At 49.6% G+C, this 15052-nt stretch overlaps 1 protein-coding gene across 1 annotated transcript; it reads left to right on the top strand.

The window, feature by feature from the left end:
* On the top strand, positions 1–14344 carry LOC133345065 (uridine phosphorylase 1-like). Its single transcript, XM_061555474.1, has 7 exons — positions 1–132; positions 7026–7140; positions 7531–7689; positions 8206–8320; positions 9445–9657; positions 10341–10487; positions 12742–14344. Exons 1-7 carry the CDS (start codon positions 107–109, stop codon positions 12942–12944), a joined length of 978 nt encoding a protein of 325 aa, XP_061411458.1. The 5' UTR covers positions 1–106; the 3' UTR covers positions 12945–14344.
* Positions 14345–15052: the final 708 nt, after the last annotated feature.

The raw sequence follows: 15052 nt of genomic DNA, 5'->3' as shown, positions 1-15052 counted from the left end.
GAGGGAAGCGAGTCCACTGCTCACCGGGGGTTCGCCGGTTACCGGGAGGGAGCGCAACGGACGCACGGACAGACGAGTCGCGACCGACACCTCTGCCAGCCGAGACATGTCTGCCCCGGGACGAACCGGCGAGTGAGTGACAAAGCTTCGTGTTATGGACAGCGGTGTTGTGACCGGCTGTTGTCGACGGTGACTGGATTGTCGTCAGCTGTTGTTGTGGTGGAGACGGAACGTTGCGCCGATTCGGCTGTTACGGTGGTGTGTTCGATGTGCCGGTTGAATTTGATGAATGTCGGTGGATGTTGTCGGCTGTCGTGATGGTGACCGGGATGTGTTTGTCTGCTGTTGTGATCGTGACAGTCGGTGGGCATGTCTCCACTGTACCGGCTGCTGTGCTGGACGGAGGCTGCGAGTGATGCGCGTGGTTTGTGGCTGTTAGCCCCGACAGTGCGTCACGGTGATTGTTGTTGGTGGTGGTGGTGATTGGTGATAGTGGTTGTGGTGGTGGTAATGATTGGTGATAGTGGTGGTGGTAATGATTGGTGATAGTGGTTGTGGTGGTGGTATTAATTACTGGTTGTGGTGGTGGTAATGATTGGTGATAGTGGTGGTGGTAATGATTGGTGATAGTGATTGTGGTGGTGGTAATAATTAGTGGTTGTGGTGGTGGTAATGATTGGTGATAGTGGTGGTCATGATTGGTGATAGTGGTTGTGGTGGTGGTAATAATTAGTGGTTGTGGTGGTGGTAATGAATGGTGATAGTGGTTGTGGTGGTGGTAATGATTGGTGATAGTGGTTGTGGTGGTGGTAATGATTGGTGCTAGTAGTTGTGGTGGTGGTAATAATTAGTGGTTGTGGTGGTAATGGTTGGTGATAATGGTTGTGGTGGTGGTAATAATTAGTGGTTGTGGTGGTAATGATTGGTGATAGTGGTTGCGGTGGTGGTAATGATTGGTGATTGGTGATAGTGGTTGTGGTGGTAATGATTGGTGATAGTGGTTGTGGTGGTGGTGGTAATGATTGATGATAGTGGTTGTGGTGGTGGTAATGATTGGTGATCGTGGTTGTGGTAATGATTGGTGATCGTGGTTGTGGTGGTGGTAATGATTGGTGATAGTGGTTGTGGTAATGATTGGTGATCGTGGTTGTGGTGGTGGTAATGATTGGTGATAGTGGTTGCGGTGGTGGTAATGATTGGTGATAGTGGTTGTGGTGGTGGTAATGATTGGTGATCGTGGTGGTGGTAATGATTGGTGATCGTGGTTGTGGTGGTGGTAATGATTGGTGATAGTGGTTGTGGTGGTGGTAATGATTGGTGATCGTGATGGTGGTAATGATTGGTGATAGTGGTTGTGGTGGTGGTAATGATTGGTGATCGTGGTGGTGGTAATGATTGGTGATAGTGGTTGTGGTGGTGGTAATGATTCGTGACGGTGGTGATGTTTTTGATGGTAGTGATTATGATTGGTGGTGGTATGATGATGATGGTGGTAATGATTGGTGATAGTAGTGGTGATGCTGGCAATGATTGGTTGTGGTAATAATTGTTGGTGGTAGTGATGGTGGTGGGAACGATTGGTGATGGTGGTAATGATTGGTGATGGCAATGGATGGTGGTGGTAATGATTGGTGGTAGTGATATCATGATTGGTGCAGGTGTGTTCGTGATGGTGGTAGTGATGGTGGTGGTAATGCTTGGTTATGGTGGTAATGATTGGTGCTGGTAGTGATCCTGCACGTAATCCCAGGTGGTGCTAATTATTGGTGGTAGTGATCGTAATAATGATTGTGCTGCGTGTGTTTTACCCCCATCACGGCACACTCACACAATGCTGTTATCGCGTTCGCCCGCATTGAGCAGAGCCACACGCGGTTCAGGAGGGAGCAGTGCACATTCCCCTGTAACCCACGGTGACACTCCCCCACACACACACACCCCCGATACGTCCTTGCGATATGAACACGCACATCTCGTTATCGGCCCACCGCTGGATGAGGGCATGGATCGGCCACGGCGTGCGGGTCGTGGGGGTTGTTTTGGCTGTGAAGTTCACCGCGTTGGACGGTGCGGGTTGCTGTGAGGGACCCCGAAAGCATCGAGGCGAGTGCGACAATGACGACCCGTCACACATCACAATGCAAATTCACACGGATTTGGGCAGGGTGACACGTGTGGATTTTAATCACGCATGTTGTAGGCCAACTACATGTACGGTCACGTCGCCTGAGCTAATTTCCCCCTAGATTTGAAGCTTTCGTGACTGCAGGAATCCATACTCTTTGGTTCCTTCGGTAAAGTCACGTGGGTAGACAAAATAAAAGAGCACGACGTTTCGATCGCAACGCGTGCGACCGTCTTCAGGTGAGAACTGCTGTGTTTGTCTCACTCGCTTGCGTTGCGATCGAAACGTCGCGATCGATTATTTTGTCTACCTACGTGACTCAACCCAAAGAACCAAAGAGTATGTGTCATTTTTTTGCCGTGTGCTGTGGAGTACAGTAAGACGATGATACGATTATTGTGCCAAATATGTCAGGAATGGAAACACGCGTGCTTTGCGAATGCGGGCAGAACAGATTCACGTGACTTCAAAGGGCAGCCAACCAGCCTAATGCCATGGAGATAAGTACGTCTTATGGCCTTGCACCATGAACACGGTCATCTTAGGTCGGTAACCGACCATTGCTGACATCCGTGGTCGTCATCTGAACAATCCCAACCCCCTTGCCCGCCTCATCCACGCCATCCATCTCTTGACGAACCCCGCACAGACCGGCGTGGTTTACCAAACGACCCTGTGGCTGACTCGGCGTGCAGAGAGGAGAGGAGCACTTAACAGCGGATGTATAAGGGGTCATCTATAGATATAAAGAATGAAAATGTGTGAATGAGTGTCTGTTCGAAATGTTTAGCATACTTCCAGACATGCAACAAACTTGAAATTTGGCATGTGGGTAGCTTCCAGACTGTACACGATGCAAAAAGTATAAAATATATTTTTGTATTTTGGGGGGGGGGGGGGGCTCAATAATGGATATATTTTGCACGGCAAGTGAGCGGTGACGTCACATATGTGATGTCACCCGCATGCGGCAGCGTCACGCAGTGTGCCTGCTGACGTCACGCATCCCCCCCCACCCTACACGTGGGTCGTGTATTAATCCAAGACAAGAATCCAAGTCCCGGGCGAAGCCGGGTAGTAAAGCTAGTTAATCATAAGAAAAAACACTTTTTTTTATCAGTTACATACACATTGTTACGACAGTTTCCAGTCACCTTGTGGGGAAACAGAACTGCTGAGCAGTGGAATTCTGAGCCGGGTCGTACCGTGTGTGTGAACTTCGCTCGCTGGGTGCTGCACGGAAGGGAGTGTGCTTGGTTTATACAGCACGCGTTCCTATCACACTGAACGACTACGGTTAATTTGTGACTTCACATGCCCTTGAAAGTACAGGTGGTAGTGACTATATGCAGCTGGCCTGTAATCCAGCACTGTTGGAGGCAGCGAGGGGTTGGCGGATAGCACAGATGTTGTGAAACTCCCTTCCCCGTTGGCGTCGAGGAAGGTGCTATAACCTGGCTCGCCAGGAGAGGGCAGTGCATGAAGTGGACTAATCGCCATTGGTTTCCGTCTGTACGGGGGATAAAGTGTTGTTCCCGTGGATTTCCTCTCCGGGTGCTCCGGCTTCCTCCAACTGCGTATAACACTCTCTTTATTAATTGATTGAAAACAACTAATAAAAAAACCCAATGCACGACCCTCATTTGAAACGAGTCCTACAACTCAGTGTGGCTTTCCTGGATAAGTAAATAAAGAAAAAGTGATTCCGGAGTGTAAGAATACCTTACAGAACTCCCTTTGTCCCTGCGCTGCAACTTGAAGGTCTCGACACGTTGTTGGCCGTGGGGGCTGTTTGGCCATACTTCACTACGCTGGTCAGTACGGGCTGGTAACAGGGCAGTGTTTAGACGGCACTCGCCACTGATGTTGGTCGTGAATCTGACTCAGGCTCTCAGGTTCAGTTATTCGTAATTAACTAATAATTGTATTGCTTTATTTTATATTAGTATTTGCCACACAAGGCGGGTTGAGTATAACTGCCTACAACATCCAACACAAGAGTGGAAAAAGCTGACATCGTGAACCATTGTTAACAACTCCATCGGAAACCGCTCCCAACAAGGCTCGTTCATCCCATAATCTCTGTCAAAAAATGTTGTTCGCCCATAACCACTCCTCGAACGTATTCAGTTTCAGTTTCATTTATTTGGTATAGCCCTGTGAGCCATTCGACTCTTGAATCGGGCACAACCGCAACAAGCAAAAAACTAAAACATGAACAAGAAAACATCTTAAAGTGACTATGCGCAAACAGAAAATCCAGGAAAAAACTGAAAGTCTTCCAGAAAAAAAGCACCGTACACCAACGCTGTGCAAAAATCCCAGTGGGATGCAAGTCAAACAACAACCACAAGACAACTTAGATTAAAGCCATCATTCTAACTCCGTACTACAACAAACAGACATGGCCAAACCAAAAAACTTTTCTAAATCACCAAAATAAAGCCATAAGCAATGTACAATGATCATAGGAACTGTGACAGAAATTTCACAATAAACGACATGAACAACATGTACCACCAAACCCTGCAGCCATAGCTGGCTGCATGAGTCACTCAAACAACATTGACAGGGACGCCAACACCCTGCTCAGACCCCTCTGCCCGGACCCGCCCTCTGCTCCGACATCCTCCCCCACCTCTTCGCCTCCCACACGCAGCCCTCTAATGAATGTAGCGCATAGAAAGCATTCTGGGTCACGCTGACCCCACTCCCTTCACTTACTGAGCTCCTGCGGATGCTGCTGGCTTTGCGTGTGAGACGGAGAGGATGAAGAGGGCGGCGGCGGCGGTGGTGGTTGGGGATGGGTTGGGGTTGGTTGTGAAACGAAGGGACCGCGGCTGAATGCAAGAAGCCATATCATGCCTCCCTGGAAATTGCGTAAATCACGTTGAACTTCTTTCGCACTGTACGTAGCCAACCGGGCCAATAGAAGGTACGGGAGAAGGACAACAAACTATACACAAAAAGCAGTTCTAAATAAATTAGTTTTCCATGTAGATGTTTTAAAGTACATAGCTCCAGTGGCTTCCTAATATCGGCATGAAGAGTGTTCCAGACGGCGTGCAGAAGTGCATTTGAAAGCGCGCGATGCAGTGGCCGTCTTTTATCTATGGTCAGCCAAAAGCTGCTGCGAGGATGACCGGAGTTTGCGTGATGGTTTATGATCCTTGACAAGATCAGAAAGGTGTTGTGGTTCATTTGTGGCGAGCACTTTGTGTTGAGTTAAGAGCGTGATGGACAGTTCTTGAGCAGCTCACACAAAAACGACTAATTGGTACCACGTAGAGTGGCAAATACTAATTCGATCATCTCTAAATTTACAAATACATATCATAGCACCGTCACCACAGTAGAGTACTAGAAATGCTGCTTTTAAGGAAGGGTATCTTGGTATGTTCGATATCGAGTGTATCGTTTTGGAAGAGCGACAAATGCGATAGTAAACATCCACGGAGTATGAAACTAAAAGTTAAGTGTGGCTGTAACTCGAATAGTTTGGTATATACCAGGGGTCGGCAACCTACGGCTCCGGAGCCGCATGCGGCTCTTTACGGGCTGCTTCTTGACGATGAGTACGTATGTACTCAGATGCATTGCGGCTCTTGAAATACTGAATTTTGTACCGAATTGGAAAGAAATGGCTCTTCTTGTTATTTTGGTTGCCGACCCCTGGTATATACCATGGGTTTTCTTCTGCCCATGGTGGACCGGTAGAATTTGCCTCCCCAAGTGGTACCGACCAACCCAGCTTGGCTCATGTCACCGCGCGAGCCCTTGACCCTTGACCTCGCGTGTGTCGGGAGCTGTTTGTCGCGATAGTTTAATGGCTTATTGTCTTCTCTCTAATGTAAGATGCAGTACGTGCGCATTCTTTATAGTTCACATGTTCCACATTGTTACTCATGGAAACGTATGCATCATGCAATTATTACTGTTAAGGAAAGTATGTGAGTTTCGGCAGAGTGTGCTGCTTGGAAAAGCAAATACTCAACTATTCCTTATTTTACCAGGTAAGGCCCACTGGGCTATGTAGCTCTTTTTCAGAAGCAACCAGGTCACAAATGATAGCTCAACGAAGTCGCTTATCACGTAAGAATGTATAGCAGCCAAATACGCAAGTTGATTTTAAACGTGGAGACCTGGAGAAAAAATATACGCGACCACGGGGAGAACGTACAAACGCCAAATACACAGGCGTCATGGTCTAAATATACACGCGTCAGGTTCGGGACCGAACCCACGACCTCCTGTATTACAGGCGAGGTAGTTAACATCTCGCCACCGTGGCGGAAGGCATCGTGGACAGTGGTCGAGACTAATGATGGAGTGGCAGCACATCGAGTGAACACACCCGGCGGGCACACCCACCACGGAGATGGATCAGCTCATACGCAGATTCGAGACGAATTGTTGCATCCCAGATATGTTATGGATGGCGACGGCTTGGGAAAGGAATGCCTTCATCCAGCGGTGGATTGATCATGGCCAATGATAATGACAATGATTGATGTCATACCACTGTGTGGTTGTCCCGTCTCTTGCAATGAGCACCGCCCAACCTGGTTTTTTGAGGTTACGTGCTGGCTGTTTAATGACGCAATTGCTCAATTTACATCAGTGCTTCTATGCTTCAAATATTACTGTTGCTGTGCATGAATGTGGAATTGTACCGCTGACGCCTGTTAAATAAATAGCCGTTGATGCCATAAAGAGACCCACTTAGCGAGTGCCAGGTGGTAAATCGTTGAATTGCACACCTCTACAAGTGGAACACCTGTGTTGGCTTGCCTCTCCAGGGAGGGGAGAGATTGTCGCTCGTCCTGTCACCTCACTTGATAATCTCCATCACCCTGTTTCTGGTCTGCCCTCTCACCCCCCTCCCCCCTCTCGTACTCAGTGGCCTCGTCAAGGTGATAAACCCTCACCTGGCCTCATTGCAGGATGACGTCCTCTACCACTTCGGCCTGGCCACCAAATCCCACGACCTCCCGGCCATGTTTGGGGACCTCAAGGTGGAGTGACTGACTGACGCGCACACACCACACAGCGTAGTAATGTTGTTCCCCTGGGATATGAGGATATGACCCTCACAGTATCGTAGGAAGAGCGGCAGAACCCGAGTTCGATTCCCGCTCATGGCCACCAAACACCAGTGACGATTATCTGAACTGGTTCTGGGCCTCCGTTAGGTCGACTCAGCCTCAAATGATTACCTGGTGCTGTGTGTAAGCATCGCCAGTGGGGAGACAAAGGCGTGGTGCTGGCCACCCACCCTTTAAAGGTGCTCGTTAAATGCTCTTGCCCCAAAAGTCTGTTAAGGCTATACGGGGGGGATCTTCGTTTTTGTCTTTGTGCCTGCGTCTGCCGTGTGTGAATCATGTGTATGTGCGCGCACGTGTCAGTTTGTGTGCGTGGGTGGCAGCGCGTGGCGGATGCTGGCCTTCGCGCGTTACATCGCCAAGGAGTTGGAGCTGCCGGACCAGGGAGATGGGCCCACCAACCTGTGCGAGGCCACGGACCGATACTGCATGTACAAAGTGGGGCCCGTGCTGTCCGTGAGCGTGAGTGGCACCTCCCTCTCTCCGGCACCAGCGCCACTCCGCACGAACGCAGTCCTCAAATGCGTCACCCTCATACTCAATTTCGGACGGCCGAAGACAGTCTACTAATATTTCACGAGTCGCGTTGTAAGCCATGTCCAGTTGATAGACTCAAATGGGATGTCTAGATGCAACGGCATACCGTTGGCAGCGTGACGCTTTTGGATTCTCGATTGTATCTTGGGCCAAGGGACTCAGAGACAGACACTTCTCCCATTGTTTAGCTGGTACCTGCTGACCCAATTCGACACTCTAAGGTCTGCGTTGAAATACCTGTCATTACCTGTGTTGCTACATGAGGGGACGTGCTCAGAACACGTTACCCGTACAAATGTCTCGCTCACCTTGGATGTATCCCCAATGCACACTCCTCCACGGAGGCTCACTGCCAAGTTGTAGAGAATGTTGCGGTGCCGTTTGCCTTCACCCCCCCCCCCCTTCCACTTACCGCCACCACCCCCACCACTGTCGCCACAGCACGGCATGGGCGTTCCATCTATCGGCATCATGCTGCACGAGCTCATCAAGCTGCTGTTCCACGCCAAGAGCCGCAACGTGCGAATCTTCCGCATCGGCACGTCCGGCGGCATCGGTGCGACGCGCACCCCTCACTCCGTCTCAACGCCAATGTGGCCTGGCACTCAGCAGCACTGGCTCGCCTTCCGCTCGAGAAATTAAACCAATTGTTCGGCGGTGACACTAAATTCAGCTGTGGTGCACGAGCACAAATGATCAACACATTCGTTATTGTGTGTATGTGGGGGCTTAAAGGGAAACATATCACAGACGACGTTTCGGGCAATGACCCTTCTGCATAGCACATATATAGAAAGGCCAGAGGGATAGAGTGAATAAGAGACTGCAGCGTGGGGCCTGATAAGAATACGATTTTGCGTTCAAGACTTACAATTGTCCACTTCAGACAGTCGACAGAGTGAAATATGGTCAAAGAACCCCCCACGACCCTCATGGTGCGGAGAGACCCTCATGCAGCAGCGGATTGACAGGAGGACTGTATATCAGCATGGACTCACAGTCGTGAAAATCACAATTATCATGGTTCGCAACGTAGAGTGGGAAAGAAGTTCTCCATGCATACTGGAGCTCCTTGCAGTCGAGCGTGATTAACAGTGCACGTGAGGACAAAAACGTCAAGGCATTAGCCACGTGAATACTCCAATCCCTGTCCTCTGATTGGCTAATCTGGACCTTTCTATGCATCATTCAAACCTCAGGCTTGCTGAACATGCGGCGAATTTCAACAGGAGACACGTCCGGTGCTTAAAAATATTCGACCACAGAGGGCACGTTCCGTCTTCCAGAATCTCAAAATTTCATACGACTGTCCTGCTTCATTTGATTAATTTTCTCATTTGAAAAAACGTTATTTGTTCATTTAAATTTACATTCAATTAATACATTCCAATTGTATATGGCATTCTTGTACGACAGTACTCCAACATACACGGCTGGCATGATGCACCGCTGGTGATTAAAGCCGTGCGCTGCATACACAAGACTCTTATTTGTGGATAGCGTCCAACACGAGAGGATATCCAGACGCTGGATGACTCTTGACCGCCACACTTCCATCGAGTTGACGGCTGTCACCGGTTGATGTCGCACGCTGACCGTGACGCACGGGGGGCTGGGGAGGGAGGGGTCGGAAGGTCATGTAAGTTTCCCATTTCGATCCTCGATCTCCTGACCGCGCAGGGCTGGAGCCAGGCTCCGTGGTGGTGTCGCGCACCGCCGTGGACGAGCAGTTCCGCCCCGAGTTCCGCCAGGTGGTGCTGGGCGAGGTGGTGACGCGTGACTCCGAGCTGGACGCCGAGCTGGCGCACGAGCTGCTGCAGTGCGCCAAGGACTTCGCCGACGAGTTCCCCACCATCGTGGGCGACACCATGTGCACAAACGACTTCTATGAGGGTGAGCAGCAACGCCACGCAGGCGTGAGCGACACCTGCGCGGCAGTGGGCATGCTGGCGACGGGGACCCCAGTGGCGCAGCGGCGTTGGCATGGGCTCTGGTGTGAGGAATTAAATGGGACCCCTGTTTAATTTCTACCCCCCCCCCCCCCACCAAACCCGCTCTCTTCGTAGCCCGGTGCCATGTGGCCCTGGTGCAGTTACACTGCCTGCACACACGATAGCTGCAAGGTAGTCGAGAGAGGGGTGGGTCGGTGAGACATTTGGGTGGCCCTTATTTGGCAGTAGCTGGCACGTTGCTCAGAAGAGGACCGTTGCTCCCTGTCTCGAGATCACAAGGTGAATGAAGTCTTTGTCTGGACCAACTGATCTCCACCATCATCATTCCAGGGTTAATTAAGTTAAGTACCTCCTAGTAAGCATCGCTCAGCGGGACGTCAGTTTTGGTTGTCCCGGTCTCTGCTGTGGAAGCCGTGGAATTCCAACACGGGCACAGGACTGCCAATGAGCGCATGTGCGGCCCAACGCTCGTCTGAGTTTTGAGTCATCTCTTTGTTTTTTTATTTGGTTCATGTTGGTCCCTTACAAATCCCAGGTTTATCCTATTGCCGATTCACCGCTGGTGACCTCCCTATGCTTGTGACCTCTCTGTGACCTCGTGCTTTGACCTCTTTGCGTACGTAGGTCAGGGTCGACTGGATGGGGCACTGTGCTGCTACACGTCGGCGCAGAAGCTCGAGTATCTGAAGCGCGCCTATTCGGCCGGCGTGCGAAACATCGAGATGGAGTCGTCCATCTTCGCCGCCATGTGCAAGCTCTGCAGCATCCGCGGTGAAGCCCTCGCGTGGCCCAGTGGTGCCGATGCCGTCGGCTCGATCCAGAGACGTTTTGGGGGTTTGTTAAAGCGACTAGTTTTGACAAATCTCGGAGACTTTCTGGGATGAGGAAATTATGCAGATTTAAGAGCGATTCCGGGTGTGTGTTGAGGATCGTGTATTAGAGTACGACGTTTGTTTAATTTGTCATTTGTCCAGAGATGTTTTCGAGGATGCTGGAAAGTCTATCGAGTGACATCTACCGATTCCTCAATGTCCGTTTGCCTACTTTTCGCTTTCACGGGTTGGCAACGCTGCACATCACCATGTAAACACGCCTATGGCAGGGTCTTCAATTACAAAACGGCACAGCACATCTGGGTTGAGAACCCCAGAATGGGTACATCCGACTGTAACCGTACACCCGACCATTTATAGATTATACGTTTCAGTGTTCTCCCCACATGCATCGGGTTTCTACAGAAATTAAGATTTCCTTTCACGTTATTTTTAAAAGGTTAAATGTCCCAAGCAGGATCATCCTTCTGTAACTGTGTTGAGAGTTTTTTTCGAAAATAATTAATATGAATTGGTTGTAACAATAGCAATATGTACCAACTAAAAACAAGGGCATTTAGAAAACCGTTGTCATCAACGTTCTGAAAAACATTGGGTAGAAAAAGCCTTGATGCATCAGGGTCTCGGTATTACTTCAAGCAGAATTCGTTATCGTCCTTTGCCTTGGAAGTGATGACGATCATAATGATCATGAATAGATTAGAAGGTAATATCAGGTGATTGCACGACCCTTGCACACAATTACGGTGATGCTCAGACACGTCACCCGAAACCTTTGTAAAAAACAACAACATTGAACTCTTCGTGACCTGGCATCGTAGCTACGCATGTGTGCGCCAAGCGTGCGCCAAGCGTTCGTGGTGCCACGGTGGTGTCCCACTGACCACGAGCAAGCCGAATATCCTGTGTTGCTACTCAATTACAAACCAAAAAAATATTTTGCCACCATCAAGATTCGCGTGGCTTTATCGCTGAAACATATGCAGGAAGTTAACGTTTTGGCCAACGAGCCCTTATTCAGAGGAGGAGGAAAAATTCATATTTTTTATTGTAATTGGAGCACAAACCTTACTTTGTCGTGCTGAGAACGCTGCCAATTTTGAAAAGAGCTGGTTTACGAACAGTTCTCTGTTAGTGGACACTGACTGACAATCCTTCAAGCAATCTTCAAGTGATGAATTAGTTTACGTGACAAACCTTACTAATTCGCTGTGTCAGGTGGCAGCGGGTTTAACGACACATTTGTATTTATGCGATCTAACTCCCCAAAAAACCTCTGTTATGGATAATATTGGTCCCGAAAGCCTACTCGTATTAATCTAACATTTATGTGCGTTGTTTAAAAACGTTTCGTTTTCCGGCCTGCGCAGTTTTCTTCTGCTTCTGTCACGATCAGCTTTGCTCGCCAATGACCGACAGATTCGCGATTTCATGGCTCAAGATTAAAGCGCACGAGTTGCAGTACCACCGTTCACCCGGCGGGTGACGCTACCACCCCCTCACTCGGCAGAGGTCCCCGCCGGGAAGCAGTGGGGGGGAAGGGAGCCCCTTCGAGTTAGCAGCCGCTAGAGGGAGGTAGCCACCCGGCACTGGAGCGGGAATTATTCGACTTTTAGAAGCCATACCGCGTGCCACATCCCCCCCCCCCACACACAGACTGCCGCTCCGGGAATAGCCACGATTTTGGAGTCGAAATTCCGTTCAAGAATCCACGTGTTGTTTTCTCCTCTCTGCACCGTGTCGTTTGTATGAATGGCTCGTCTGTAACTGCCTCCTTTTGTGCCGTCCAGTGTGTGCTCTTGTCGCGTTGCAAGTACGGTCAAGTGTTGTCGACGGACGGCCAGGTTCAATTGTGTCAGTCTCATCGGTGACGCCTCCTAAATGCTGCTGCCCCTTCCGTTCTTCGCGTCCGCACTTTTCTGTCTCGTTGGTAACGGCCTGCAGTCGTCTCTATTGCTGTGTATTGTTTCTATTGTCTCATATACGTGCGTGGTGTGCGTCATGTGTTTCGCAGTGTGCGGTGCGTGGTGTGCGGTGGTTCGTGGTGTGCAGTGTGGTGATCCTCTGCGTGCTGTGCGGTGTCCGCAGCTGCCGTGGTGTGCGTCGTGTGTTTCGCAGTGTGCGGTGCATGGTGTGCGGTGGTTCGTGGTGTGCGGTGTGGTGATCCTCTGCGTGCTGTGCGGTGTCCGCAGCTGCCGTGGTGTGCGTCACGCTGCTGGACCGCCTGGAAGGGGACCAGATCAGCAGTCCCCACGCCGTGCTCTCCGACTACCAGGAGCGGCCGCAGCGACTCGTGTCGCGCTACATCCGCAATCAGCTGTCCAGTGCGAGCGGCCGAGTGCATGGCCTCCGAGGGCCCGGCTCCAAAAGCAGCAACGAGGCCACGGCTCTTTGAGTCTCCACTCTGACCGGTCACTGTCTCAGCAGCGTCACCCTTTACCCGAGGACTCTGCTGCAAGTTCAACCCTTTACACCTAGAATGTTGATGCTAGTTCTACCCTCTACCCTAGAACTCGACCTCCCTGCCAACTCTGCACCCAGCACGCCCCACCTTGCAGCACTCTACCTCGAACCTGATTCCCAAACCCAGCTCTCCATAACACCATCCGATACCTCCTATGTCCCGACTCTCCACCCCTGAACATCCCACCCCGACTCTCCACCCCTGCACTCACTCACCCACTTCTCTTCAACTCTCTACCTCTTCACTCACTCCCCCTACATCCCGACTCTCCACCCCTGCTCCCACTCCACCCCGACTCTCATCAATGCACCCACTCCACCCTGACTCTCCACCCCTGCTCCCACTCTCACACTCCACCCCGCAACCTCTCATGACTCATGTGGCCCAGCCTGTATCCGTATCACTCGTGAGTTCCTGTGCACGAATAACTTCAAGGCGGGGGAGCGGGGGGCTCCCTTTGTTGTGGGTGCAGGTTACGCAGCAGTTACCCCGTGGTTACCATGTGGTTTCCCCATGTGCTGTACGCTCGTAGTGTGTCGAAGACTGTTCAACGTGTTTTGTCTGTTCAAGTGTCACTGTTGAAGCGTACAAACAAGAGTTTGCTCGTTCGTTTAGTATTTATACTCAAATTAGTTATGTGCATTTCATTTGACAGTGTACGTACTCAGGCGCCGTATGCTGAACTTAATACGTCACAAAGAGTGTTACTGTGTGTACACGTCTATGTATGTGTACACGTGTTAGGGTTTCACTGTGTGTACACGTGTATAGATCACGATAGCGATGGATACTGGTGTTGTAGCTAGCGTCTAGGACATATCATAGAGATGAATGCAAGAGTTGTATTTTCATTTGCGAAAAACACAACACATTCGTCAATAACACCTTGGCCGTAAAAATGACTACTATAATAAGCCAAAAATGTGTTTGTCCCACGCATGACGTCACTCCACGAGGCCCACCTCCCCCGCGTGACGTCACTCTACATGAGGCCCACCCCCCCTCATTAATATTCATGAGTGGGTGGATATTTACACTAACGCAGAGGAAGGTCGAGCTGAATTAAATAATTTATTACGCAAAGTCACTTCAAATATGACGTTTCTTTACAGAAAGTGACGATGAAAAATTAATATACGCAGCACACTGCTACATCCGTGTGTGACGTCACTGCAAAAGAGGTCCCTCCTATAATTAATAATCAGTATTTTTACACTCCCGCAGAAGGTCGAGTGGAAAGAAATCTTACGCAAATTCGCTTTAAATTTGATGTTTCTTTATTGAAAAAGTGAATCCAATAAATATTTCTACGCAGCAACAAAGTGTGGTGTATTCTTTGGATCTTTCAGGTAAAGTCACGTAGATAGGTTCAAAGAAAATAACTAAAAATAACAAAATTACGACATTACGATCGCAACACAAGCGTTCGTCATCAGGAAGAGGGGGTTAGCTTCTAAAAGTCAACTGTTTATAAAGGTTTGAAATGGGCGTAGCCCAAATGTCAGCAGCCAATGTTAATGTAAGTGGTGGGCAGCAACCGTGACGGTGGTGGGTTTTCCCACCAATCAAAGGTCTGCCCAGCAAAAATGATCATGATAATGTAAGAACGTTGAGAGGCCTCCACAGCGAGCGCCCTGAGGTGGCTATATTAATGTGAGATCGCAAAGCAAAAACCTCCAACTCGGTGAGCGAGGTGGCTGTGTTAGAATGAGAAATGCAGCCTGTTCATGTAAAATCAGAGAGCCGAAAGTAACAACTAACATCAGAAGGTGGTAGGATGGGAACATCACAGCTAGTTATGACTTAAACTGGTTCATAACGTTTTTCCAATGATTGCTCAGTTTATACCCATCTTCTCGATTGAAATTGTGTCTGTGTCTATATATATGGTGTAGATGTTTTAATCGAAAGGAGGCCAGATAGCTCAATGAGACTGTCTACAGGAAAGCAACCCATACGGATGCATATCTGAAACTTGATTCCCACCATCATCCTTCCCAGAATTCCTTCATCAAAACTCTACACCATAGAGCTCGATG

The sequence above is a fragment of the Lethenteron reissneri genome, chromosome 21, assembly GCF_015708825.2.
Source record: "Lethenteron reissneri isolate LAM-NWPU_2019-01 chromosome 21, ASM1570882v1, whole genome shotgun sequence".
In the NCBI taxonomy this organism is placed as follows: Eukaryota; Metazoa; Chordata; class Hyperoartia; order Petromyzontiformes; family Petromyzontidae; genus Lethenteron; species Lethenteron reissneri.
Note: the sequence above shows the minus strand (reverse complement) of the source record. Positions and strands in the feature narration are given on the sequence as shown.

Coding starts and splice junctions, on each gene's coding strand:
- LOC133345065 (XM_061555474.1), top strand. CDS start 107: ATGTCTGCCCCGGGACGAACCGGCGA. Junction 7,141..7,530: donor CCATGTTTGGGGACCTCAAG/GTGGAGTGACTG, acceptor CGCACGTGTCAG/TTTGTGTGCGTGGGTGGCAG. Junction 10,488..12,741: donor CAAGCTCTGCAGCATCCGCG/GTGAAGCCCTCG, acceptor CGGTGTCCGCAG/CTGCCGTGGTGTGCGTCACG.